The 27,813-nt window shown below is 36.8% G+C and overlaps 3 protein-coding genes across 4 annotated transcripts in view; all 3 read right to left on the reverse strand.

Moving 5' to 3' along the window:
- Positions 1 to 268: 268 nt before the first annotated feature.
- Positions 269 to 12,190, reverse strand: LOC139123656 (arylsulfatase H-like). Its single transcript, XM_070689826.1, has 2 exons — positions 10,414 to 12,190; positions 269 to 4,437 (listed from the first exon to the last, which is right to left on the reverse strand). The coding sequence occupies exons 1-2, from the start codon at positions 10,661 to 10,663 to the stop codon at positions 2,933 to 2,935; spliced, it is 1,755 nt and encodes a 584-aa protein (XP_070545927.1). The 5' UTR covers positions 10,664 to 12,190; the 3' UTR covers positions 269 to 2,932.
- A 4,206-nt stretch (positions 12,191 to 16,396) lies between these two features.
- Positions 16,397 to 21,175, reverse strand: LOC139123657 (steryl-sulfatase-like). Its single transcript, XM_070689827.1, has 2 exons — positions 20,731 to 21,175; positions 16,397 to 17,534 (listed from the first exon to the last, which is right to left on the reverse strand). Exons 1-2 carry the CDS (start codon positions 20,978 to 20,980, stop codon positions 16,411 to 16,413), a joined length of 1,374 nt encoding a protein of 457 aa, XP_070545928.1. The 5' UTR covers positions 20,981 to 21,175; the 3' UTR covers positions 16,397 to 16,410.
- A 1,486-nt stretch (positions 21,176 to 22,661) lies between these two features.
- Positions 22,662 to 27,813, reverse strand: part of LOC139123658 (death-associated protein kinase 1-like) — a 33,366-nt gene continuing 28,214 nt past the window's right edge. Inside the window, exons 13-14 of one of the 2 annotated variants that reach the window (XR_011549741.1) lie at positions 25,399 to 26,272; positions 22,662 to 25,112 (exon numbers count right to left, since the gene is read on the reverse strand). Coding sequence is in view for 1 of the 2 variants with exons in the window: in XM_070689829.1 (XP_070545930.1) it covers positions 26,258 to 26,272 (15 nt within the window). In the remaining variant the exon portion in view is untranslated. Of the gene's footprint in view, positions 26,273 to 27,813 lie in introns of both variants that reach the window. The other variant, XM_070689829.1, reaches the window with a different exon arrangement.

Here is a 27,813-nt window from a genome sequence, read left to right on the forward strand (position 1 = left end):
CTAGATATTTACCAGTCAGAGGACAATGGTGTGGCAGTGAGTGTGTATCAGTACCAGATGAGATATTGGGACCATGTAAAAGCTACAGAAAAAAATGGTAACTATTTTGTCACAAAGTACAAAGTTCGGGGGGGGGGTGCATTTTAAAATTTAAAAAAAGGTTTTAACATAAAATAATTTGAAGCAATAAACTTCATACATTTTCCTATTACTTTCTTCGGCGTTACTTGTTTGATAGTAAAAGAATGAAAGTGAATACAGAACGAGCTTTATGATTTGTAATACAGGATGCACTTTATTGTATATGATTTGTTATCGAGAAAGCAAAATAGGAAATTTAACTAGGTTTATATACAGAACTTTGAAAACACGTGTTGCTCGCTTAATTGTTTTGGACGGTAACTTCTCTGAGGGAATTCGTTCGACGAGAGGTACCAAGGAAATGCTTCTACACAGAGACGCTGCAAGCTGAAGTGAATGACCGTTACGTAGCTTGGTCGGAACAACTAACAGTCTGCCGAGGCCAGGGGAAGCCTAGACTCACAAAAGTCTAAGCCTACCCTAAAAAGTCCTGGGTCTAAAGTCCAAAAGCCACCAACAGCCTCCAAAGTCTTCAAAAGTTCCCGAAAGACTCCGAAAATTTCCCAAAGTATCGGAAAGTCCTTGAAATTTCCCCTATACACATCAATACTTCACATTATAAAGACAATTTTAAAGGCGTATCTGAACATGTAAAACGCATCACAGGAAGTATACGTACATTGGCTGAAACGTATGAAAAGTACGTTTTGATAACAAATGAAATTCCAAATACTTGAATTGAAGTATGCCTTAAAGATATACATAATTGTTCTTTTGACTCGGCATAGTAATCGAAGCTTTTAGTATTTATGATATTCTTGTGATAAAATGCCAGCTCCTACAAATAATAGTTACCAACGTTACATGGTGAAGAAAGAATTTGATAATATATATATGGGATACTGTTTCATTTTAAAGCTCATCAGCTGTTGACTAAAGTGACGTACCCATGTCATTGTAACAACTTATTGTTGTAACTTAAGTGTCCATTTGAATACAAGTATCAATGTCAATATCGGTAAACATCCTTTGTCCTCACTCAATGAAAAGCAAAGCTGTTGGTTGTTTTCAAGTCTCTTTCCATTGGCCGACCTTTAGCTACATTGTATGTAATCAACACATTGGCAATGATACCTGAGTTTTTTCAGATTTTAAAACAAACACCGGTTATGACACTTGAATCAATCAAAGAAAGACCCTCCACGTTTTACCGTTTTACAATTGTAACACTCTTTCATGGAATAAAAATAAAATTACAAAATACTGAAAATCTCATACTAAATTTGAAATACTATAAAGTAAAGATTAAATATCAGAATATATAAACCATTAAAATGCATTGAATTATACCTTTATAACCCTTCAAAATCCATATAATTTAAAATCTGAAAAACTGTGAAATGATAAAAGTACGAATTGTACCCTTAAACCCGAAGAAAGAGCAACAAATTAAAAACACTTTTTTACGGAGGATTATCACAAACCTCTAACTTGTATACATCACTAGGATAATAAGTGCATACACCACCTCTTAAATGTATACATAACTAATGGCGATTTCTGGCAATGGTGTCGTCAAAGAAATCAAAAAATTTAAAGGTAACACAGAGAGAAGAAATAAGTCCAGTCATTGAATCATGTTATAAATAGGGGTGAAGAAGTCGAACACACCGCACACTCACTCCTGCGCCAAGGGGTTACTGGCACACTTCATTATCCCTTCATAAAGTAACTAAAAATCACTCTATTTTTAAAACTTTTCTCACCAGCATTCATCCAACGCAGCCACTTTCTGTGTCTGTCCCTAGTACAACATTGAAAATCAAGCATTAATCAGTAAGTAACATGACATTTCACAAAACAACAAAGCGATTGATCAATACTGCTGTCTATCGAAAATTATCCTAAACTCATTAATATTATCGTGGCTGTCATAAACTTTCACTGTGAAAGAATGTAAGATCTCCATACTGTAGGACTGATAGCATGTGAAACAGTCTATTTTATCCTTATCATGATTTCAAACCTAAGAAACGATAATTTGCAAGAAAAAATATTCGACTCTCTACATTAAAAATAACACATTTGCCTAGCCAAAGGTGCTCTACGCACTAAAGTGGTCCTTTATATCTAGCCGACTATTAATCAGAAAGGAAATGTTATGTTAAGAGAAACCACCAGCAGTTCCATGCAAATACCGTTTGATTGGCTGAACCTTACAAAATATAAACAACACTCAGGCATTTCCTTCTTAGTCATGCAACAAGCACAATACTAAAAATAAAACAAAACGTCTCCGCGTCTCTCGTATGCACACATAGCCATCAACGTCGGGCTATTTCAATACACATTTCATTATTATTCTTACTTTTCTAAAATATACAGTGAACTTTATAACTAAAACAGCGGACTCTCCGGTCTCGCGTATAAACTTTAAATACCCGTTAATCTTGGTCTATCGATACTATTCCTTCGGGTCATACAGAATTGACAGAATACAAAATATTATTCAAAATATATAACCCAATAGTTTCACTTTATCGACTTACTTTTCCTCTTACTCAAAAATAATTACAACGGATTAAAAAAATTAACATATAGAAAAGCTTGCAGTGTCTTTATAATTACCCTTAAATAAAAACATTTTTTAAAGTAACTAATAAAGGATGGTATGTTTCGTTGCCAATGTACGCTACCAAGAAAATGGATTCATATTCGAGTATTGACCTATTTTAACGGCAATACGTCAACTTAACAACTCGACATGAACGGACAATATACAACGGGGTCAATTTTTATAGTTTATTAAAGTAAATGAATGATTCGACTTTTTCCATCTCCAATGATTAATTTATTTGTTAATTTTTTTTTCATCCGTTGTAGCTATCTCCGGAAGCTGCAAATCGCCAAACTCATCTTCGACATCACTCTCTAACCGACAATATGGGAAATTTGCACATGGAAATAACCAAGGCAATATAAGTGAATCCAATTGTGATGATAAACTTTCAGGCAATGTCGTTTGAACCCTCGCTAGAATTTCTGTCGCTTGGTTCCTGACTTCTTGTGTCTCCTCCGCCGGAAGTGGATATTGTTCTCCAGGGTCATCAGTGAGGTCATAGACAATGGGAGATTGGAGGACATCGCCATCACACCGTCCGTCTCGAAAAGGATTTATATAATGGATTTTGTATTTCCCTACGAGCATTGAGGGCGGTGATTTAGTTGTACAGTAAAATAGCAAATGGTCATGATGTTTCGTAATTTCAGTCGGGTTTCTGAGTAAAGGCAGAAGACTTTTGCCATCAATGATGCGATCTATGACTGTTAGATTCAAAATATCAGCAACAGTTGGGAAAATATCGTTCAAGGAAACCAGTGCTCTTGATTCTGTATTTGGTGGTATTACTCCATCCAAGCGTATTATTCCCGGAATTCGTACACCTCCTTCGAAAAGACCTCCTTTCCCACCGCGTAATCTTACCAATTCACCTCCGCTGTTTTCAACGACTCCTGTCGATCCACCAACTCCTTTTGCCGTTGGTACCCCGTCAGGTTCAAAGATGAAAGGACCGTTGTCTGATAGAAATATGATCATTGTATTTTCCTCTAAGCCCTGTTTTTTAAGTTGCTGAAGCACCTGGCCTACGCTCCAGTCCAACTCCATCAGGGCGTCACCATACCGTCCAATTCCAGATCTGCCTTCAAAGTACTTCGAAGAAAACACGGGTGAGTGTAAAGTCAAATAAGATATCATCAAAAAGAATGGATTATTTCCATGCTCTGATAAATAGAGTAATGCTTCCTGTGTAAGTTTTAGTGTCATATTTTCTGCCTTGTATGGCTGTTCGATGATGTCATCATTCCTCATCAGCAAGCAGGATTCCTGAGACCTCACGAGGGAAAAATCTAATAAAATATAGTAACCAGTCACAGAAAGGAGTAACATGATCAGGTGTAAGTAAACCAGCGCCTTTTTTCCGATAAAAGAGAATACCCAAATTAAGACCACGCCTACAGAAAGGCCTCCCCATAATTTGTACGTGAAGGAGATGTACACGAAAAGAAAGCGTAACGCCGAATAGTTTCGAACCGCAGAGGGTTCGCATGTTGCAATATGTGTCATTGGAATGCCGTAAAAGTAATCAAACCCTTGTCTTGTTGGCAAGTATTTTCCTCCGCTCCCAAATCCAAGATGCCATTTTCCAAGAATGCCTGTAGCGTAACCATTTTGTTTGAGCATTTCGGCGAGAGTGTATTCGTTCTCCGGTAGTCCACCAGTTTGTGCTGGACTTGACGGGCCGTGAAAGGGTAGTAGCCACCCTTTAAGCATACCACTTCTTATCGGATATCTACCTGTAAGATAGACAACGTAGAAAAGTGAAAATGAAGTATACAATCATCTACAAAAGTCCCCTAGTGAATTTGCTTGTAACTGACTTGAAGTTAATTTGTTCATGAGTACTTATATATATATATATATATATATATATATATATATATATATATATATATATATATATATATATATATATATATATATATATATATATATATATATATATATATATATATATATATATATATATATATGATAAAGCCCCAGTACGAGGGCTCTTCTGGTATATAAAGTCCAAACCAACGATAAAATGTCGAGGCCGCAGGCCTAGACATTTTATCGTAGGGTTGGACTTTATATACCAGAAGAGCCCGAGTACGAGGGTTTTATCCGACTTAAAAACTATCGCCCCTAAATGATATATTTTCGTTTTCAATGTGTTTACGTCAACCGTTCCCTTTGTCAATGTAACATGTTTAGGATATGAATTAAAACTTTGATTTGTGAAATAGCCTTCCAATGTAATGGAACATCCTATAAATGCCCTAGAGCACATTAGTTTATGTTTGTACCACCGCAGATTTTGTGTTGCAGCTCGTTTCCGCTGTGTTACCAAATTTGAATATTAGGGAAAAAACATACCAGATGTCTTCAGAATATGACATGTTCACTTTTGATTGGAAAGTACTTTACTACGGCGCTGTCATTCGTTTCTGGAATTTCGTGACCATGGCTTTACGAGTAAATAAAACACCCTGAATTGAGCACTCTGATTGGTCAATCAACAGTATATAGTTTTTAAATATAAGTATATATATCGATATCTATATATCTATCTATATATCTATATCTATATCTATATATCTATATCTATATATAAAAATTGTTGTAAATAATAATAATAAATAATAATAAATAAAATATATATATATATATATATATATATATATTGTATACATTTTGTGTATATATATATATATATATATATATATATATATATATATATATATATATATATATATATATATATATATATAATTTATAACAAGTAGAAAACAGGACTTAGGCGATACTCAGAGTTTCATGCTACATGTATTCTCTGTAGCGATCACCAGACGATCCAGACGATCCTGAATTGAGCACTCTGATTGGTCAATCAACAGTGTATAGTTTTTAAATATAAGTATATATATCGATATCTATATATCTATCTATGTATCTATATATCTATATCTATATCTATATATCTATATCTATATATAAAAATTGTTGTAAATAATAATAATAAATAATAATAAATATTATATATATATATATATATATATATATATATATATATATATATATATATATATATATATATATATATACGGTAAAAATTTATAACAAGTAGAAAACAGGACTTAGGCGATACTCAGAGTTTCATGCTACATGTGTTCTCTGTAGCGATTACCAGACGAATGGTTCAACTTATCTTATCTTGGGATGTTTCTGTTGCCTTGCTTCTGTTGTTCCGCGCGTGAACCACCCGTCGAATTCTGAATTGGTTTCAAAGTTTTTGCCACAAATGATGTTTATCAAATTTCAGTACCACGCAAAACACAATGTAATGGTACGTCCCAAAAATATACATGTAAACAGGGACCTAAGGAAATTTACTTCTGTATGAAGATTGCAGGGTGCATGACACTTAAGTAACAGATATAACAATTTTGTGTTTGAAGTATTTTGAATTATTATTCATTAGACTCTGCTCTATGCATCGAACATTTTCAATCGCCACATAGGTAAAACGGCTGTCGACATTTTACAGTTTGCCAAGCACTTATGCTTTGATCATCAACTTTAATTCGGACAAATTCTCTACCATGGACAAGTCTGCACCAAACTTTAATTGTAGCCAGTGACATTGGTCTCCTTAGCTCTTCAGTGTGTAGGTAATAACAGTAGCTGTTGTTCCGTGAACCGAAAAAGGGAATTAATGTAAAGGACCGGGTTAATTTCTTAAGCCAGGTTGGGGTGGGGTGATGGATAATTTGTTTGTGGACATCAAAAAGTGGCTGATTCCTTGCCGATATCGTTTCCGATGACACTAATATAGGCAAATTGTTGACAAATGCTTTCCAAAGTGGTCTAAACTTCTCAGAATCTTCAATAGGAACACAATTAAAGTGAGTTACAACTGTATGAACAGTATGGCATATATAATCAAATCGCATAATAAGAGGGTAATCAGCAGAAAGATCAACGAGCTGATTGTAATTTCCGACGCAAGTCTACATACCCCTTGAAGGATAACTGTCAAGTCAAAACCGTGGTTTACAAGGCCAAAGTATCAATCACAGACAACTAGAAGGACAGACGAGCAACGGGTATTGCTCAAGGTGCGAAGCGGTTATGCAATCCGTCCATGTACGCCTCGTCTCAGGTAACTGTCGACTCTCTTTTCCGAAGACTGCCGACCATACAACCTTCGGTAGTTTCCGGATTTTCGTCTATTTTTAAGCAAAAGTATGTTCGGTAAAGTTCGTGCTGTTGTTATCGTTTGGTGCTGAGAGGAATTGGCGTGCTGGCGAAAACGGGAAAGTTTTGAGCTGCGGGGAGGTGAGTTTAACCAATTTAAAAATTCCTCTCACGTTTTTTGAATATATAATAAGTGTGTTTGAACCAAATTTGCAAGTCTTTCATCGATACTGTAAGATTTTACTGAATGGTTAACGGTTAGTCATATTGTCTTTTACAAGTTAGTCATGGGAGAAAGTGTTTATGAAACTGCTTGCGTGTTATGTTTTGATCGGCGTGAAGCAATATTTTTCCCTGAGAGCACACAAAGTAAGTATTGTTGCTACGCAACAGGCAGCATGATGCCATCTTGTCCTACCTTTTGCATTATCTCGTGCAATTAACAACCACGAACGAAGTCTCTGAAAAGTCTAACTCCCGTGAAACTCATTTTAATATGAAAAGGCCATAGTTTATCGAGACGACCATGAATCAATGCTGCTAGTCTGTGTTTCTATTTGTCTGTGTATCATTGAGGGACAACATGGAATAGGTTTACGTTGGCCTCACTGATAACACCTTTAAGACGCGCTTCACTAACACATGCAGTCGTTCTGTAACGGCAAATACCAGAACAGTACAGATTTGTCGAAGGTTATTTGAACTTGGAAGACAGGGACCAAGTCTTTGAAGTCTCGTGGTCAATTGTTGACAAAGCATCGATCACTCTTACTAAAGCGATGTTGCACATTATCAATGATGACAAATCTTCGCTGTTGTACAAACCCCGAGAGTTGGTTTCGAAACGTCACCACCAAAACAAATTTTATTTATCAAATTTTAACATTACCTGAAATAGAATGGTACGTCCCAAACATATAAATAATAGTGTAGAGCTACGAATCCTTTCACTTCTGTCTGAAAATTGTAGGATGCATGAAACTCACGTAAAATATATTATTACTTTGTACTTGAAGTAATTTGTGCCATTACTTATAACGCTCTGCTTTCCGCTAAAACATGTTGACCCCCCGTTACCAAAATCAAAATCCGGGTGACACTCCATGAACCCGCCCCCTCCCAAGGCTGAAGAAATTTCCAAGTCAATAAGAAAGGTTACAGAGTGTCATGACCTGTTTGTTCATAGATAAAACCCACGCTATTATACGGATCAGTCAAATGGCTAGAAACTTAGGCGGGCTCCACACTGGTTTTCCTTCCAGCAATTAAAGGTAGACTGCGCCTAATCGCCTATATTTGGACTTGCACAATATTGGTCGACTTCCTAAAACTATAGGGGCTCTTTTTAAAGCTTATGAAGTGAACAAATGGCTATAATAAATTGTATAGAATTAGTGGGAATAAAAACGATAATCAGAAATTCATTTTCCCCGTTGATTTAACCACATTGAGTGGAGGGACTGTGATTTTACACAGAAATGCTGCCATTTTGAATTTCAAGTTTAGATAAATATTTGGAAATTTGTTTCTCTATTAACAAACTTTGTACGGTGACTCGTTTCATTCTTTTTTTCGAAAGCGAATAGTTGGAACTTCGAGCAACATTTATACAAAAGTTTAAGTCATTCAATTTTTAGGCGCATACAACCTTGACATAAAAAGTAATGGGTGGAAACATGTCACTGTATTTCTATTCAACCTTCACCTGTAGACATCAACATGCGACTCTACAAATATTTCTATTGTCACAGGACGTCCATGAAAATCCTTGTGACTATAAATTCTTATTGATTACATGATAGCTGGATACATTTTTTTATTATTAATATTCATGAGCTCCCACTATAGGAAAAAATTGCGGGAGTGGAGCGAAAAAGTTACTCTTTCTCGCAATTGATGAGAATCTCTTGTAATTGTCACTGCTAACAGTGAGAATTTTTGAATTCAAGGGGGATTGACTACAGTTCTTTTTTGAAACCTCGTATAATTTCCCTTCGTGTACAGCCCAGACAACGCTTAATTGAAAATGATATTGTTCTAAACTATGACGTCATCACATAAACTATTTTCGAAAAGTCCTGGTGTTTTTAGACGGTTATGAGGGAAGTCGGCTCAACCTGATACCTACAACATCCATATCAATTACATTTTACATCATCAACGTTTATATTTATACAAATTCTCTACCACGGACAAGTTTCCACCAAACTTTGATAATAGCCAGTGACATTGGTCTCCGGGTCTATTCAGTGCGTAGGTCATAGCACTGGCTGGTGTACCGTTAACCGAAAGGGGAATTAGTGTGAAGGACCGGGTCAGTTTACAGTATTAATCCAGGTTTGGGTGGGGATATAATTTTTGTGGACATCAAAAAGTGGCTGATTTCTTGCTAATGGTTGTTTCCGATGAAACTAATATCGGTAACTTGTTGACAAACGCTTTCAAAAGGGGTCTAAACTCCACAGGATCTTCAATAGGAACACAATCAAAGTGATTTACAACTAGCTGCATCAAGAATATGGCCAGTATAATCAAATCGCATAATAAGAGGATAATCATCGATTACCCTCTTAAGATTGCATGTTAAGATCGACCAGCCGATTGTAGTTGCCAGGCCAGCAGAAGCACACTAATATATTTTGTAAAAACTCCCCAGAAGAAACTACTGTTCCCATTATGCAAAAATGCAGCGTGACCAAACAGCATATCACATCTGTGGCATACCCATGATCTCTGACATTGAATGCAGCTGCCCTGCATTTAAAATCAGTTAAAAGAATTTAAATTTAAGTTGTTTCACCGAGCACGATACTTTTAGTACTCATTCAAGTTAATATGTTAATAATTACTTCAATATTCATATCATATCATTCTCATTCTTATACCCGGATGTAGAATATTTTTAGGTTGTTCTGTGTAGGGAATTTTTTCACAAGTGTTAATGCACAGTTAATCTGCAGCGTTACCTTTATAGCCGATCGAAGGTCGAAGACTGGCAGTGTGAGGCCGAAGGCCGAGCCTCGGAAATAGTGTAAAGTTTGATAGATTTGACACGAGAAATCTGCGAAAATTCCAAAACAAACATATCATACACCAACCCTTATAAAAGTGACACCGGGCGATTGAAAATACCTTCAAAGTTTAAATATTTATTCTGGTAACCGCATGTGACTGCTATATGCCAAATATAGACGGGCTGGCAACGTGAATGCGAAGTCTTGACCAACACTTTTGCGAAAATATGGCATATCAGTATACCGTAGTAAAGATTTGAACTTTTGACGACATGATCCATCCCCGCCTGTTCCTTTTTGAGGGTAGATGTTTCATTGTATTGATATTGGACTTTTCGCCGATTTGGTGTGTCAAACCTTCCATTCTTTATACTATTACCGAGGTTCGACCCTAATCGACCTCATACTCCAGGGCCTTTGGTCTTCGATCACCTATCCTGTGTTAATGCCAAAGTCATATTTTTATATGTCTTGGCGATGTTGTGAAGTGTGAGTTACCTGAGGTCACGCACATACCTGTTAAAAGGGCGGCTCGACTTGGAGTACATGACGACTGTGAATACATCCGAGTGAACTTCAAGCCTTCGGACGCCAGCCGATCTATGTTCGGTGTTTTCAACGTTTCATTGCCGTAGCAACTCAGGTCGCCATATCCGAGGTCATCGACCAAAAACATAACAATGTTGGGGTTGGTTGTTTTCTTGGCGAAGGAGACAGCCACAGCAAGAAAAAACAGCAGCAATCTGAAGCCACAATGAGACGCCATGGCGTGTGCTTCAGTGGCAGGTGACCTATGTTTGACCTGAGCCTGTCTCTTCAAAAGACCCAGTATTTCACCTGTGGCGCCCTACATGTGAACAACGCCGAAGTGAATCAAGGGGCGAGTACGGAGTCCTATCTGAACGAGAATAACGTGAAGTCATGCCTCGTCGCATCCCTCACGAATGGCAACGATTCCCAATTCCGAGCCGCGACACAGGGTGTCCTTGGCTCTGAAAGGAACTTGAAACGGTCGCTTTTTGACCTCAGAAGCCCAGAGGTGGCACTTCCAGGGAAAACGGGCACCCGCACTCGTACACAAAATCAAGGAAAATCGGGAATTATGAGATCATCATCAAGGCCGATGACAACAAGGGGGATTGACTACAGTTCTTTTTTGAAACCTCGTATAATTTCCCTTCGTGTACAGCCCAGACAACGCTTAATTGAAAATGATATTGTTCTAAACTATGACGTCATCACATAAACTATTTTCGAAAAGTTCTGGTGTTTTTAGACGGTTATGAGGGTAGTCGGCTCAACCTGATACCTACAACATCCATATCAATTACATTTTTGGTTGAAAATATCATTTGTCTTTACAACACTGACACGGATTTTACTGGATTTTCAAAATATCTCGAAAATTTCTCCGAATAAGATGTGTCTTCATTGGAAAAACCTAGCTGCTGGTTGCTTTCAAATTTTGCGGAGCATGCCTGGCCTACCCGTTCATCCTGTGGGTGTCATCGCCGGGCGCAGCAGTGTAATCCTTTATACATTGCCTTTTGTGGAGCAAGCGTTGTTGCATAGCACTGGTCCTCTACTATAATTGACATTGATTAGGGAGCATTCATCGTTAACGAGGAGGGGGTCGACTTTACAAAACTGGGATTTTAAGGGGTCAAATTTTACAACGGCTTATATGGAATTACTGCAAAAACAACAAAATTGACAGAAAAGTACAAAAACCAGAATACTAACATAGCTTTGTTCTGTCCGAAGAGGGTGTAACAAGAAGAAAAGAGCACATTTGTTCACAACAATATGATTTTCAAGTTGACCAAGATAAACAAGTGTCATGGCAATGTTCACAAAATAATTTTTATAACACTTCGAAAACTGGGAAAAATAGCTCAAATTTGAAAATATGGCGTTATGTGGAGTGTTTGCAAATAATGTTGGACCTTATAATTACATACAATTGAACAAACATTAGACTTTATAATTACATACACTTGAACAAACATGATTAACAAATATAAAAAAAAACACCAGTTGGACAAATGCTATTTTAATCGGTTATTCTGACGAATCACTTTGACTGTCATGTTCACTTACGTAAACTGTATCTTTTGTACTACTCGGTTCTGATACGTCACTTTGACTTGTAGATAGTAATCCAGTCTTTTTTCTGTCAACTAGGTACTTACCAGTCAGAGTACAATGGTGTGGCAATGACTGCGTATCAGTACCCGATGAGATATTGGGACCATGTAAATGCTACAGACAATAAATGGTAAATCTTTTGTCACAAAGTATAAAGTTTGGAGGATGCATTTCAAAATATAAAAAGGTCTTTACATAAAATACTTTTTCAGCGTTACTTGTTTGATAGTGAAGAATGGAAGTGAATACAGAATGAGCTTTATGATTTGTAATACAGAATGAGCTTTATTGTATATGATTTATTATCACGAAAGCAAAATAGGAAAGTTAACTACTAGTAGGTTCTATATACAGAACTTTGAAAACACGTGTTGCTCGCTTCTTTTTTACGGTCGGTTACTTCTCTGAGGGAATTCGTTCGACGAGAGGTACCAAAGGGATACTAGTACACAGGGACGCCGCAAGTTGAAGTGAATGACCGTTATTGGTACGTTGCTGGGTCGGAACAACGAACAGTCTGTCGAGGCAAGGGCAAGCCTAGACTCACAAAAGTCTAAGCCTCCCCTACAAAGTTCTAACTCTAAAGTCCAAAAGCCACCAACAGCCTCAAAAGTCTTCCAAAGTTCCCGAAAGTCTCTGAAAATATCCCAAAGTCTCGGACAGTCCTTGAAATTCCCCTATACACATCAATACTTCATATTATATAGACAATTTTAAAGGCGTATCTGAACATGTAAAATGCATCACAGGAAGTATACGTACATTGGCTGAAAAGTATGAAAAGTTCAATGATTGGATAAGGAATGAAAATCCAAATACTTGATTGGGAGAATGTTTTAAAGATATACATAATTGTATTGCTGACTCGGCATACCAACCGATGCTTTTTTGTATTTATGACATTCTTGTGATAAAATGCCGACTGCTAAAATAATAGTTACTAACGTTAAATGGTGGAGCCAGAATTTGATAATATATGTATGAGATACTGTTTCATTTTTAAAGCTAATCAGGTGTTGACTAAAGTGACGTAGCCATATCATTGTCACAGCTTATTGTTTTAACTTAAGTGTCCCTTTGAATACAAGTATCAGTGTCAATATCAGTAAACATCCTTAAAGTTTGTCCTCACTCAATGAAAAGCGAAGCTGTTGGTTGTTTTCCAGTCTCTTTCAATTGGCCGACCGGTAGCTACATTGTATGTAATCAACACATTGGCAATGATACCTGTGTTAACAAAATAAACACCGGTAATGATACTTGAGTGAATCAAAGAAAGACCCTCCACATTTTACCGACTGCAATTGTTTGTATTCCCACCCGCCTAATTGAATGTTCCAAATGGAATTCACAAAATTATACATATGCCGTTTGTAAGACTTTTACTTGAAAATTACAATCGTAACACTCCCCTCCTTAAAAGAAATCGTCCCAATTTTGAAATGAATACTTAACTTTGTTACAATTGTAACACTCTTTCATAGAATAAAATAAAATAACAAATACTTAAAATCTCGTACTAAATGTGAAATACAAAAAGTAAAGATTAAATATCAGAATATGTAACTCATCAAAATACATTGAATTATACCTTTATAACCCTTCAAAGTTCACAAAATCTTAAAATCAGAAAAATTGTGAAATGGTAAAACATCACTAGGATAATAAAATGCATACACCACGTCTTAAATGTATACATAACTAATTCATGTTATAATAGGAGTGAAGTACTGAAACACACCGCACAAATCTCTCCTGCAAGCGAAGTTACTCGCGCACTTAATTATCCCTTCATAAAGAAACTAAAATTCACACAACTTTTAAAGCTTTTCTCAATAGCATTCATCCACGTAACCAGTTTCTGTGTCTGTCCCTTGTACAACATTGAAACTCAAGCATTAATCAGTACGTAACATGACATTTTACAAAACAACAAAGCGATCAATCAATACTGCTGTGTATCGAAAATTATCCTAAACTCATTAATATGATCGTGGCTGTCATAAACTTTTACTGTGAAAGGATGTAAGATCTTCATACAGTAGGACTGATAGCATGTAAAACAGTCTATTTTATCCTGGTCATGATTTCAAGCCTAAAAACGATAATTTTCAAGAAAAAAATATTCGACTCTCTACATTAAAAATAACACATTTGCGTAGCAAAAGGTGCTCTACGCACTAAAGTGGTCCTTCATATAGCTAAAAGATCCATTAGCTGTAACTTTGGTCATTTCTAAATTTTGTTTGTTCTGTGTATCATCTGCAGTTTCTGGTCTGAATCCCTGAACCATAGAGAAATTACTAATATTTAGCTCATAAATATACCCTATATGAGTATAATCTGCATTGTTATTGTTCAAATTTTGTATTCAGGTCCGGACTAAAATACATTTATCAACAATAACAATGGTCATTTCACGTATACAGGCTGCGTTGGCAAGCAGGACACCGGGCATTGGTCATGATGATCGGATTAAAGTAAAATTCTGTAGTTGATACATTGAAACAGAGTAGTGAAAAATTAGTCAAAAGTTACAGCTAATGTCTCTTTAATACGGAACACATCATCAATGAGTAAGTCGAGCCGACTATTGATCATAAGGAAAATGTAATGTTAAGAGAAACCGACCAGCATTTCCACGCAAATACCGTTTGATCGGCAAAACCTTACAAAATATCAACACCACTCAGGCATTTCCTTCTTAATCATGCAACAAGCAAAATACTAAAATTAAAACAAAACTTCTCCACGTCTCTCATATGCACATATAGCCATCAACATAGGGCTATTTCAATAGACATTTCATTATTATTCTTACTTTTCTCAAATATACAGTGACCTCTATATATCTAAAAAAGCGGACTCTCTGGTCTCGCGTATAAACTCTAAATACCCGTTAATCTCGGGCTATGGATACTATTCCTTCGGGTCATTAAGGAATTACAGAATACAAAATATTATTCAAAATATATAATGAATACTTTCACTTTATCGACTTACTTTTCTTCTAACTCAAAATAATTCAGTTACACTGTGTTTATAATTAGCCTTAAATGAAGACATTTTCCGAAGTAACTAATAAAGGGTGGTTTGTTTCGTTGCCAACGTAAGCGACAAAGGAAATGGCATCATATTCGAGTATTGACCTATTTTAACGGCAATACGTCAATTTAACAACTCGACATGAAAGGACAATATATTACGGGGTCAATTTTTTTTTAATTCATTAAAGTACATGTACAATGGTCTCTCATTAATTCGACTTTTTCCATCTCCAATGATTCATTTGTTTGTCAATTTATTTTTAATCCGTTGTAACTATCTTTGGAAGCTGCAAATCGCCAAAATCATCTTCGACATCACTCTCTAACCGACAATATGGGAAGTTTGCACATGGAAATAACCAAGGCAATATAAGTGAATCCAATTGTGATGATAAACTTTCAGGCAATGTCGTTTGAACCCTCGCTAGAATTTCTGTCGCTTGGTTCCTGACTTCTTGTGTCTCCTCCGCTGGAAGTGGATATTGTTCTCCAGGGTCATCAGTGAGGTCATAGACAATGGGAGACTGGACGACCTCGCCATCACACCGTCCGTCCCGAAAAGGAGTTATATAATGGATCTTGTATTTCCCTACGAGCATTGAGGGCGGTAATTTAGTTGTACAGTAAAAGAGCAAATAGTCATTAACACGATTGGAACTAATTTGGGAAAATTGGATGAGAGTAATTATTAAAAAATTGTAACGAAATCGAAATTTTTACAGCTGAAATTTTACAAAATGATAGAATAGTGTAAATTTGAAATATTGTTCTCATCGGACAAAAACAACGAAGACACAACGATTATTGCATACCTCTTTCATCGGATTCATTTTTATGAAATAAGTTCATTTTTGTGTAAATGTACTGAAGAAGCGAGACAAAATGCTGAAAATTTCTCTAATTGACGAATTTTGAGTCACGGCACTTTTGAAATGCCCCTGACTTTTTCATGAATTTAAGTCTTCATAAACATAAAATTGAGTCAGGGCACATTTTAAAAGACGCTGACTGACTAAACTGTAAATCAATCGAAAAGCTTCATTTTGGTCGAGGAAAAATGACAAACTGACATTATTACTAGTGTTTCAGTAATGAAGAAACTACAGACAAACTCTCATATTTTCATCCAAATGTGAATATTGTTCATATGTTTTGAACAATATTGCATTAGATACTATCATACACTGATTCTTACTCATAAGATTTCAACAGCATCGTTAATTGCGTATAAAATTTTAAAGATGGTAAGCAAATATGGTGTAAAAATAGAGAAATTTCAAAAATTCTTTAGAAATTCTGCCAATCCAATTATCCCAAATTAGTTCCAATCGTGTTCATTGTGTTTTGAAATTTCAGTCGGGTTTCTGAGTAAAGGCAGAAGACTTTTGCCATCAATGATGCGATCTGTGAATGTTACGTTCAAAATATCAGCAACAGTTGGGAAAATATCGTTCAAGGAAACCATTGCTCTCGATTCTGTATTTGCCGGTATTACAGCGCCCCAACGTATTATTCCCGGAATTCGTACACCTCCTTCGAAAGGACTTGCCTTCCCACCGCGTAGCCTAACAAATTCACCTCTGCTATTTTCAACGACTCCTGTCGATCCACCAACTCCTTTTGCCGTTGGTACCCCGCCAGGTTCAAAGATATAAGGACCGTTGTCTGATAGAAATATGACCATTGTATTGTCCTCTAATCCCTGTTTTTTTAGTTGCTGAATCACCTGGCCTACGCTCCAGTCCAACTCCATCAGTGCGTCACCATACCGTCCAATTCCAGATCTGCCTTCAAAGTATTTGGATGCAAACACGGGCGAGTGTAAAGTCAAATAAGATATCATCAAAAAGAATGGATTATTTCCATGCCTTGATAAATAGAGTAACGCTTCCTGTGTAAGTTTTAGTGTCATATTTTCTGCCTTATATGGCTGTTCGATGATGTCATCATTCTTCATCAGCAAACAGGATTCCTGAGCCCTTATAAGGGAAAAATCTAAGAAAATATAGTAACCAGTCATAGAAAATAGAAACAGGATCAAGTGTAAGTACACAAGCGCCCTCTTTCCGATTAAAGAGAACAACCAAATTAAGAACACGCCTACAGAGAGGCCTCCCCATAATTTGTACGTGAATAAGATATACACGAAAAGAAAGCCTAACAAGGAACGGCTCCGAACCGCAGAGGGTTCGCATGTTGAAACATGTGTCATTGGAATGCCATAAAAGTAATCGAATCCATGCTTTGTTGGTAAGTACTTTCCTCCACTGCCAAATCCAAGATGCCATTTTCCTAGAATGCCTGTAGCGTAGCCATTTTGTTTGAGCATTTCTGCGAGAGTGTATTCGTTCTCCGGTAGTCCACCGGTTTGTGCAGGACTGAACAGGATTTCGAAGGGTAGTACCCGCCCTCTAAGCATGCCACTTCTTATAGGATATCTACCTGTAAAATAGACAACGTAGAAAAGTAAAAATTAAATATACAATAGTCTCTGGTGACTTTGTTTGTAATTGACTTGATGTTAATTTGTTCATTATATATATATATATATATATATATATATATATATATATATATATATATATATATATATACACATATATATATATATATTATTATATGTAACTCCGGTTACGAAGTAAATCACGTGATTTGATCTTCCATCCTATCTGACAGTTAAGTAATCAGATGGAATTCCTTGATTGCCGTTAACTCCCACAATGCACTGTGAGCAGACAGATACTGCGTGGAGTTGTGTGGTTGTGATGGTAGAGACTCGGTCTAAGGGAATTAGTTCTTCTTGCCAGTAACCAAGACGACGTGGTTGGTCTTTTTGCATGGCTTATGAACTTCTAGGTAGGTTTTCACATTTGTTGCAATACTCGATTTGTAACGTGTTTTCATGGTGTGTTTTTTGAAGTTTGAGACCACACCCATTGTGAGGCAAATTGGAGGGGCCATGTGCTTTCCCAATTGGACTGTGAGCCATTCTGAATCTCAAGCTTCCATAGTAATAGATTCATTTGTTTAGTAGTTTTGTTTTGTTTTGTTTTTTTGATTTTTGAATACCAATAGTTCAACAGAAAATGAACTTGTTCACATTGACATAAAGTGACTAGAATGGCATTGCCATGCCATGGATTAAGATCCAGTTGATATCACGATCTGCTGACTCAAAGAGCATATATGTAACTTGTAAGTGCTCTTCTCTTTTTGCATGGCTTATGAACTTCTAGTTTCCCGACATACCAACCCATTGACTGAAGCGTTTGGACTGCTAATGAATTAATCCCAAAGGAGAACTGTCTGGAGGACGTTTTGTGTGAGTCAGTTTCCCACCCGAACTGGAAGAGGTGACATCAAGGAATTCGTAACCATAGCAACAGGATCGACGTGGACTCTGAACCCTGAACAATTCTGGAGAGTGTCTATTGAGTGAACACTGTAATTGATATGAACTTGGATAGGGGCGTGTCTAAAGTTTCTGTCTGTTTAAACAGTATCGCCAGCTATCATTGTAGACTTTTTTTATCATCATTAGTGTGTAGTGAAATAAACCTCAACATAAACTGCAACTCAAATTGTACGATAATCATTCTTTCCTTTTGTTGTTAATTGGATAATATGAACTTGGGTCGGGTTTAATTGACTGGCTAAATTCAAGGTCAGTTTAATTACCCGGTTACATATATATATATATATATATATATATATATATATATATATATATATATATATATATATATATATATATATATATATATATATATATATATGCGTATATGTGTATATATACACATTACTTCAAGTACAAAGTATATGTACTTAAGTTTCATACATCCTTAATCTTCAGACAGCGAGAACACACACATACACAGACACACAGACAAACAGACAGACACATACACAGACAAATATATATATAATATATCTATCTATATATATATATATATATATATATATATATATTATATATATATATATATATATATTATAGTTTTAGATACCCTGAATTCCTTTTAAAGTTTGCCACCAAACAAACATTTATGGTACGTCCCAAAAATATATATATGTAGGCAGGGACCTAAGGAAATTTAGTTCTTTCTGAAGATTGCAGGGTGCATAACACTAACGTAACAGATATAATTTATTTGTGTTTGAATTAATTTGTTTTATTGGTCATCAGACTCTTCTCTATGAATCGAACACTTTCAGTGGCCACACAGGCACAAACGGCTGTCGACATTGTAAAGTTTGCCGAGCACTTGTTTTTTAATCATCAACGTTTATATTTATACAAATTCTCTACCACGGACAAGTTTCCCCCAAACTTTGATAATAGCCAGTGACATTGGTCTCCGGGTCTATTCAGTGCGTAGGTCATAGCACTGGCTGGTGTACCGTTAACCGAAAGGGGAATTAGTGTGAAGGACCGGGTCAGTTTACAGTATTAATCCAGGTTTGGGTGGGGATATAATTTTTGTCGACATCAAAAAGTGGCTGATTTCTTGCCGATGGTTGTTTCCGATGAAACTAATATCGGTAACTTGTTGACAAACGCTTTCAAAAGGGGTCTAAACTCCACAGGATCTTCAATAGGAACACAATCAAAGTGATTTACAACTAGCTGTATCAAGAATATGGCCAGTATAATCAAATCGCATAATAAGAGGATAATCATCGATTACCCTCTTAAGATTGCATGTTAAGATCGACCAGCCGATTGTAGTTGCCAGGCCAGCAGAAGCACACTAATATATTTTGTAAAAACTCCCCAGAAGAAACTTCTGTTCCATTATGCAAAAATGCAGCGTGACCAAACAGCATATCACATCTGTGGCATACCCATGATCTCCGACATTGAATCCAGCTGCCCTGCATTTAAAATCAGTTAAAAGAATTTAAATTTAAGTTCTTTCACCGAGCACGATACTTTTAGTACTCATTCAAGTTATTACTTCAATATTCATATCATATCATTCTCATTCTTATACCCGGATGTAGAATATTTTAAGGTGTTCTGTGTAGGGAATTTTTTCACAAGTGTTAATGCACAGTTAATCTGCAGCGTTACCTTTATAGCCGATCGAAGGTCGAAGACTGGCAGTGTGAGGCCGAAGGCCGAGCCTCGGAAATAGTGTAAAGTTTGATAGATTTGACACGAGAAATCTGCGAAAATTCCAAAACAAACATATCATACACCAACCCTCATAAAAGTGACACCGGGCGATTGAAAATACCTTCAAAGTTTAAAAATTTATTCTGGTAACCGCATGTGACTGCTATATGCCAAATATAGACGGGCTGGCAACGTGAATGCGAAGTCTTGACCAACACTTTTGCGAAAATATGGCATATCAGTATACCGTAGTAAAGATTTGAACTTTTGACGACATGATCCATCCCCGCCTGTTCCTTTTTGAGGGTAGATGTTTCATTGTATTGATATTGGACTTTTCGCCGATTTGGTGTGTCAAACCTTCCATTCTTTATACTATTACCGAGGTTCGACCCTAATCGACCTCATACTCCAGGGCCTTTGGTCTTCGATCACTTATCCAGTGTTAATGCCAAAGTCATATTTTTATATGTTTTGGCGATGTTGTGAAGTGTGAGTTCGCTGAGGTCACGCACATACCTGTTAAAAGGGCGGCTCGACTTGGAGTACATGACGACTGTGAATACATCCGAGTGAACTTCAAGCCTTCGGACGCCAGCCGATCTATGTTCGGTGTTTTCAACGTTTCATTGCCGTAGCAACTCAGGTCGCCATATCCGAGGTCATCGACCAAAAACATAACAATGTTGGGGTTGGTTGTTTTCTTGGCGAAGGAGACAGCCACCGCAAGAAAAGACAGCAGCAATCTGAAGCCACAATGAGACGCCATGGCGTGTGCTTCAATGGCAGGTGACCTATGTTTGACCTGTGCCTGTCTCTGAAAAAGACCAGTATTTCATCGTGGCGCCCTACATGTAAATAACCCCGAAGTGCATCAAGGGGCGAGTACGGAGTCCTACCTGAACGAGAATAACGTGAAGACATGCCTCGTTGCATTCCTCACGAATGGCAACGATTCCCAATTCCGAGCCGCGACACAGGGTGTCCTTGGCTCTGAAAGGAACTTGAAACGGTCGCTCTTCGACCTCAGAAGCCCAGAGGTGGCACTTCCAGGGAAAACGGGCACCCACGCTCGTACACAAAATTAAGGAAACTCTGGAATTACGAGATCATCATCAAGGCCGATGACAGCAAGGGGGAATTGACTAGAGTACTTTTTCGAAACCTTGTATAATTTTTCTGGGTGTATAGCCCCGATAATGCTTAATAAAAAATGAGATTATTTTAACCTATGACGTCATCATATAAACAAGTTTCAAAAAGTCGCCGTGTTCTTTAGACGGTAATGAAGGTAGTAGGCTAAACCTGATACCGACAACATCATCAATATTAATGACATTTTTTAGTTAAAAATATCATTGCTCTTTACGACATTGACACAGATTTGACTGGATTTTGAAATTATCTCGAAAATTTCTCTGAATAAGATGTGCCGTTATTGAAAAAACCTAGATACGGGTTATTTTCAAATTTTGCGGAACATGCCTTGGGGACTTGTTCATCCTGTGGGTGTCATCGCCGGGTTCAGCAGTGTAATCCATACATTGGCTTTTGTGGAGCAAGTATTGTTGCAAAGCACTGAGCTTCTACTTCAATAGACATTGATTAGAGAGCATTCGTGTTTCAATAGACATTGATTAGAGAGCATTCGTGTTTAACAAGGAGGGGGTCCGAGTCGACTTTTACAAAACAGGTTGTTTTGGGGTCCAATTTTACAATGGTTTTTATCGAATCATGGCTAAAAGACAAAATTGAAAAAAATAGAATACGAACATGACTTTGTTCTGTCCGAAGAGGTGATAGCCGGTAGAAAATAGCACTTTTGTTCAAAAAAATACGACTTTCAATTCGACCAAGAGAAACAATTGTCATAATTTCATTATACTTGGAAAACTGGTAAAAATAGCTCAAATGTGAAAATATGGTGTTATATGGAGTGTTTGCAAAGAATTTTGGACTTTATAATTACATACAGTTGAACAAACATTAGTTTATAATTACATACATTTGCACAAACATGATTAACAAATATAAAAAAGAACACCAATGGGACAAATGCTATTTTAATCGGTTATTCTGACGAATTACTTTGATACGCTCACTGAGGTAAACTGTATATTTCGACTAATCGGTTCTGATGAGTCACTTTGACTGATGATTAGTAAGCCAGTCTATTTTCTATCAATTAGGTGTTTAACAGTCAGAGGACAATGGGGTGGCAGTGACTTAGTATCTATATCAGGTGAGATATTGGGACCATGTAAATGCTACAGACAAAAAATGGTAACTATTTTTGTCACAAAGTATAAAGTTCGGGAGGGGGGGAATGCATATCAAAATGTTGAAAAGGTCTTTACATAAAATACTTTGAGATAATTAACTGCAGTCATTTTTTCCCTAACTTTCTTCAGAGTATCTTGTTTGATAGTGAAGACAGAATGAGTTTTATTGTATGTAATTTATAATACTGAATGAGCTTTATTATATATGATTTGTAATCGAAAAAAACCCCAAAATATGAAAGTTAACTAGGTTTTATGTACAGAACTTTGAAAACACTATACTGCAAGCATTTCTTATTTTATAATTTCTACAGAGCGATTGGTAAGATGAAAAAAGAAAGACATGGGGAAGACATGGCTACCTCAGGCAGATCGGGCAAAAGACAGCAATTTACATCATCAATATCGACAGTGTTGTGTTCAAAGACACCAACGTGTTAATCCTATGAACCTGCCACAAAAAGGGCCTTTGTTTACATTACACTGTATTGGTCAGAAAAATAATATATCAATGTATCTTCATATTTTTTATTTCAATTTTATATCTTTCTATACCGATTTGACAAAAAACAATTTATGCTTTGGTAATGGAAAATTACGAATTAACGAGGATCTCCGATGAAAATAAAGAAAAATGTTGAATAAATACAAATTTTAATATGTTGAAGACCATTTTGAATATTCAATGAGGTCACATGACAAGAAATATATGCTTATGAGGAAAGTATTGGATTATTTCAGAAGTCAGACATCATACCGCAAAGTACTTTCGAATATCAACGCCACCCGTAGGCCTTGGGGTGCTTGTCTTAATCAATCTAACGAGATTAATAATTGGGGTGTCACAGTTTACAATTGATGACTAGGGGTCATATCGTAGAAAAAAACAATTTGGAAGGGCTAGCTTTTCGCATTTCATTTACAGCTTAAATATCACCGACCCCCCCCCTCCTCTTAAAAAAAACGAATGCTCCCTTGGCACTTGTAAAAGGTAGCCTGAATCCAACACTTACCTAGAAAGAGTATTCACCCTTTTTTTCACCTCATCTAGACTCTTTACATATGAAAGGTATACAGTCACCTGTAATCTAAAATGCCCATATATGGTCAAAGGGGCGTTCTTTGGCATTCAAAATGCCCATGTGAGGCTGTTGTTTTTAAAAAGCGGCCACCCGCTTAAAATCTGTGATCGGTTAGCTTTTCTCTTTCCATGGTAACTGTGGCAAAATTGGAACAGGTGATAGTATACCTTTAAGAAATATTGGTAAAATGAACAATTACTAACGTTGTCAGAAGCACAAATTTACACCTCAAATAAGCATTTTTGATCTATAGAGTTTTACGAAAGTATGGTCATAAATGTAGACTAATGATGCTGTTTGACGAAAAACTGGTAGTCATTCTCATTTTTGAACTATCAAAGATACACCTCGGTAAGTCGTCATAAGGACGAGTTTGCACTTATGAAACGTAGTTTTGACCCTTTTTGTCTAATGTAGGCTTTTCACGCGTAGTATGTGTGGTCTAACAAAGGCGTACACGTAGGGTACACCAACGTGCACACTTTGCTCAAGAGTCACTGAGGAACACTATTAGGTGGAGAAAAATTGTAGGGCGGAAAGCGATAACGAACAAGTTTCACTTCTCATTCACATTTTAGCCTAAATTTTGTTAAAATCACCTCAGAATCGTACTATACTGCTAACAAAGTTTTGAAATCTGCCGTGTTATATTCTTGATGAAACAGCTAGCCCCACCACTGATCTATGACAATTTAGTATACAGGCGTGATAAATCTCCTTTGCGTTTTATATAGTAATGTTAACGTGATATATACAAATGGACTTGTTTAAAGTACATTTGACCAATGCAGGCACAAGTTTCGAAGAACTAGAAAGTATTTCATCAATTTAATATCAGCATGCTTTTAGGTGCCAACTCCGAAGATGCAGCCTCTCTGATCCTGCTAAATCTTTATAATATTGAAGAAAAGAGTGCAGTAAAGAGATAACAGAGGCCAAATTATGCTGGCTTAGCCTCAAAACCTATGACTTAATCACACAAAACCTATGAATTAAAAACAACATAATTCAGTAAGTAACAACAGTCAGTACAGATCTTGAAGTGTTAATGCAAACTACAATCTACATACCACTAGAAATGGCATTGTTATATTCATTCATGGAATGTACTACTTTTAAAATCCTTTCCTCCATATGCAACAGATAGTTTGACATGCAAGCTACAAATGAGGTGAAGAAATTATTTTGTATGCACTAGTTTTCTTAGTCTTTCAAAAGTATCTACGGAAGTTGCAAATCTTTAAAATCATCTTCGACAACACTTTCTAATCGACAATATGGGAAATTTGCACATGGAAATGACCAAGGCAAGACAAGTGAATCAACTTCTGACCCTATACTCTCTGGTAAAGTCTCGTGGGTTTTTTTTCGAGAATTTCTCTCGATTGGTTCGTGAATTCCTGTGTCTCTTCCGCCGGAAGTGGGTATTGTTCCTCGGGGTCATCAGTGAGATCATAGACATTTGGAGATGTGAGGACCTCGCCATTACATTGTCCGTCTCGAAACAAAGGATTTATATAATGGATCTTGTATTTCCCTACGAGAATTGAGGGCGGTGATTTAGTTGTACAGTAAAAGAGCAAATAGTCATGGTGTTTAGTAATTTTAGTGGGGTTTCTAAGTAAAGGCAGAAGACTTTTGCCATCAATTATGCGATCTGTGAATATTAGATTCAAAATATCTGCAAAAGTTGGGAAAATATCATTCAAGGAAACCAGTGACCTGGATTCCGTATTTGCTGGTATTACTCCATCCCAGCGTATTATTCACGGAATTCGTACACCTCCCTCAAAGAGACTGAGCTTTCCACTGCGTAGCCTTACCAATTCCACCTCTGCTGTTTTCAGCGACTCCTGTCGATCCACCAACTCCTTTTGCCGTTGGTACCCCGTCAAGTCCCACTATGGCAGGACCATTGTCTGATAGATATATGATCATTGTGTTTTTCTCTAAGTCCTGCTTTTTAAGTTGCTGAAGCACCTGGCCTACGCTCCAGTCCAACTCCATCAGGGCGTCACCATACCGTCCAATTCCAGACCTGCCTTCAAAGTACCTCGAAGCAAACACAGGTGAGTGTAAAGTCAAATAAGATACCATCAAAAAGAATGGATTATTTCCATTCCTTTATGAGTATAGTAATGCTTCCTGTGTAAGTTTCAGTGTCATATTTTCTGCCTGATATGGCTGTTCAATGATTTCATTATTCATCATTAGCAAACACGTTTTCTCAGACCCTACTATTGAAAAATATAATACAAGATAGTAACCAGTCATAGAGAGGAGAAACACGATCAATTGTAAGTAAACCAGCGCCCTCTTTTCTATAAAAAAGAACCCCCCAAATTAAGACCACGCCTACAGAAAGGCCTCCCCATAATTTGTATGTGAAGGAGATATACACGAAAAGAAAGCCTAACGCTACATTGTTCCAATCCTCAGAGGATTCGCACATGTCAGGATGTGTCATTGGAAGCCCGTAAAAGTAATAGAATCCATGCTTTGTTGGTAAGTACTTTCCTCCACTGCCAAATCCGAGATGCCACTTTCCCAGAATTCCTGTTGCATAGCCTCTTTGTTTGAGCATTTCTGCGAGAGTGTATTCGTTTTCCGGTAGTCCACCAGTTTGTGCAGGACTAGCCAGGACGTGATAGGGTAGTACCGATCCTTTAAGCATGCCACTTCTTATCGGATATCTACCTGTAAGATAGACAACATATAAAGGCAAGATTGAAATATACAATTGTCCACAGCCGTCTCAAGTGAATGTTATAATAATATTTGTCATCGATTAGTAGTGTAGAGTATATTTTTCATATGTTTTATTAGTAATTAGTGCTTTTGTCATCTTGAATGTGACCAAATTCTTATATCGTAATGTAATTGCATTTATTGTTCAGTCACCGTTTAGCAAGTTCGCGCCCCAAAATTAAAAGTCTAAATCCTTTGCTGGAACTTTCCGTGAGGAAACGTTGAATCATTCTCTTCAGAAATTAGGCATAAAAATCAGGGATAATCGTGTAATGTTCGTTACCAGAGAAACGAATTTCCTTAGTTTACCGATACTTGTAATTCAAAATTGCCGCCATTCCTGTGGCAACTCATTTTGCAATAACAACAATTTTAAAATTTTTCATACTACTTATTTTTTTCGAATTACAAGGGCTTTAAAATAAGCACCCTCACTTATATATCTAATTATACCAATGTCCCTGTGAAAAAATTACAGCGCTCGATGCTAAAGCAGAGCGTTGTATATAATAACACAAATTATTTAGTAATAATATGCATTACTTAAGTTACAAGCATCCTACAATGTTCAGACATAGTTCTGTCTGAAGATTGCAGGATGCATGATGAAACTTAAGTAACAGATATAATTAAGTTGCAGTTAAAAATACCCATGGCGCCTATCTTTCGCTATTGTGCGGATAGATCAACCTAATAGAACCTTTGGCGCATGTCATACTAGCTAAGGTAGACTCGTGGAGGTTCTTTCTACCTCCATGGTAGAATCCACCTAGGGGACTGATATTCCAACTTATACGTTTTTGGTATCACTTATAGGGGCTCTTTTGGAAGCTCATGAACCTGAATACAGTTTTAACCAATAACTGAAAGTCTATTTTCCATGCAGATTTAACTACAGTGGCTGCAGACACTGTAAGGTAACACAGCGACGGCTGCCATTTTGAATTTCAAGTGTCGGTCTACATTCAAGAGAATTCGAATATAAGGGTAATTTGCTTCTCTAGTTACACATTTTGCAGGATGACCTCTGATTTTTAATCGTATTGTCTTCGAAAGGGAAATAGCAAACCTTTGGCAAACGTTTAAGTTATTCAATATTAAGAATCGTACTGCATAAAAAAGGCTGTCGGTCGAAACATGTCACTGTATCCGTGCCCCCCCCCCAGTAGAATTGAACACGCGACTCGACAAAGTTGTTCGATGTTACGTGACGTCAGTGAAAATCTGTGTGTTTGAATTTATAGAAATCGTATTGTTACTGGTACCTTAACGCATTATTTAATTATTGATACTAGCTGTCTGTAGATAAGTTTCCGTTGATTCTTACACCAAGCGTGATAGATTAACATTCATTCATATGAAAAACTAATATTTACTTCAATATCCATCTCAATAGATAGCAAGAGAAACGTTCTCATTCTAATACCCCGGATGTACATATTCTTAGGTTGCTGTTTATTTGGAAATATTTCAGATGATCGCAGCATTGC

The sequence above is a fragment of the Ptychodera flava genome, assembly GCF_041260155.1.
Source record: "Ptychodera flava strain L36383 chromosome 23 unlocalized genomic scaffold, AS_Pfla_20210202 Scaffold_23__1_contigs__length_28996876_pilon, whole genome shotgun sequence".
Lineage (NCBI taxonomy): Eukaryota > Metazoa > Hemichordata > Enteropneusta > Ptychoderidae > Ptychodera > Ptychodera flava.

What these genes read in the sequence shown, in the direction of transcription:
- LOC139123656 (XM_070689826.1), bottom strand. Translation starts at nt 10,663, where the DNA reads ATGGCGTCTCATTGTGGCTTCAGATTGCTGCTGTTTTTTCTTGCTGTG. An exon ending in TCGAGCCGCCCTTTTAACAG is followed by an intron (nt 4,438 to 10,413) that starts GTATGTGCGTGA and finishes TCTATCTTACAG; the next exon opens with GTAGATATCCGATAAGAAGT.
- LOC139123657 (XM_070689827.1), bottom strand. Translation starts at nt 20,980, where the DNA reads ATGGCGTCTCATTGTGGCTTCAGATTGCTGCTGTCTTTTCTTGCGGTG. An exon ending in TCGAGCCGCCCTTTTAACAG is followed by an intron (nt 17,535 to 20,730) that starts GTATGTGCGTGA and finishes TCTATTTTACAG; the next exon opens with GTAGATATCCTATAAGAAGT.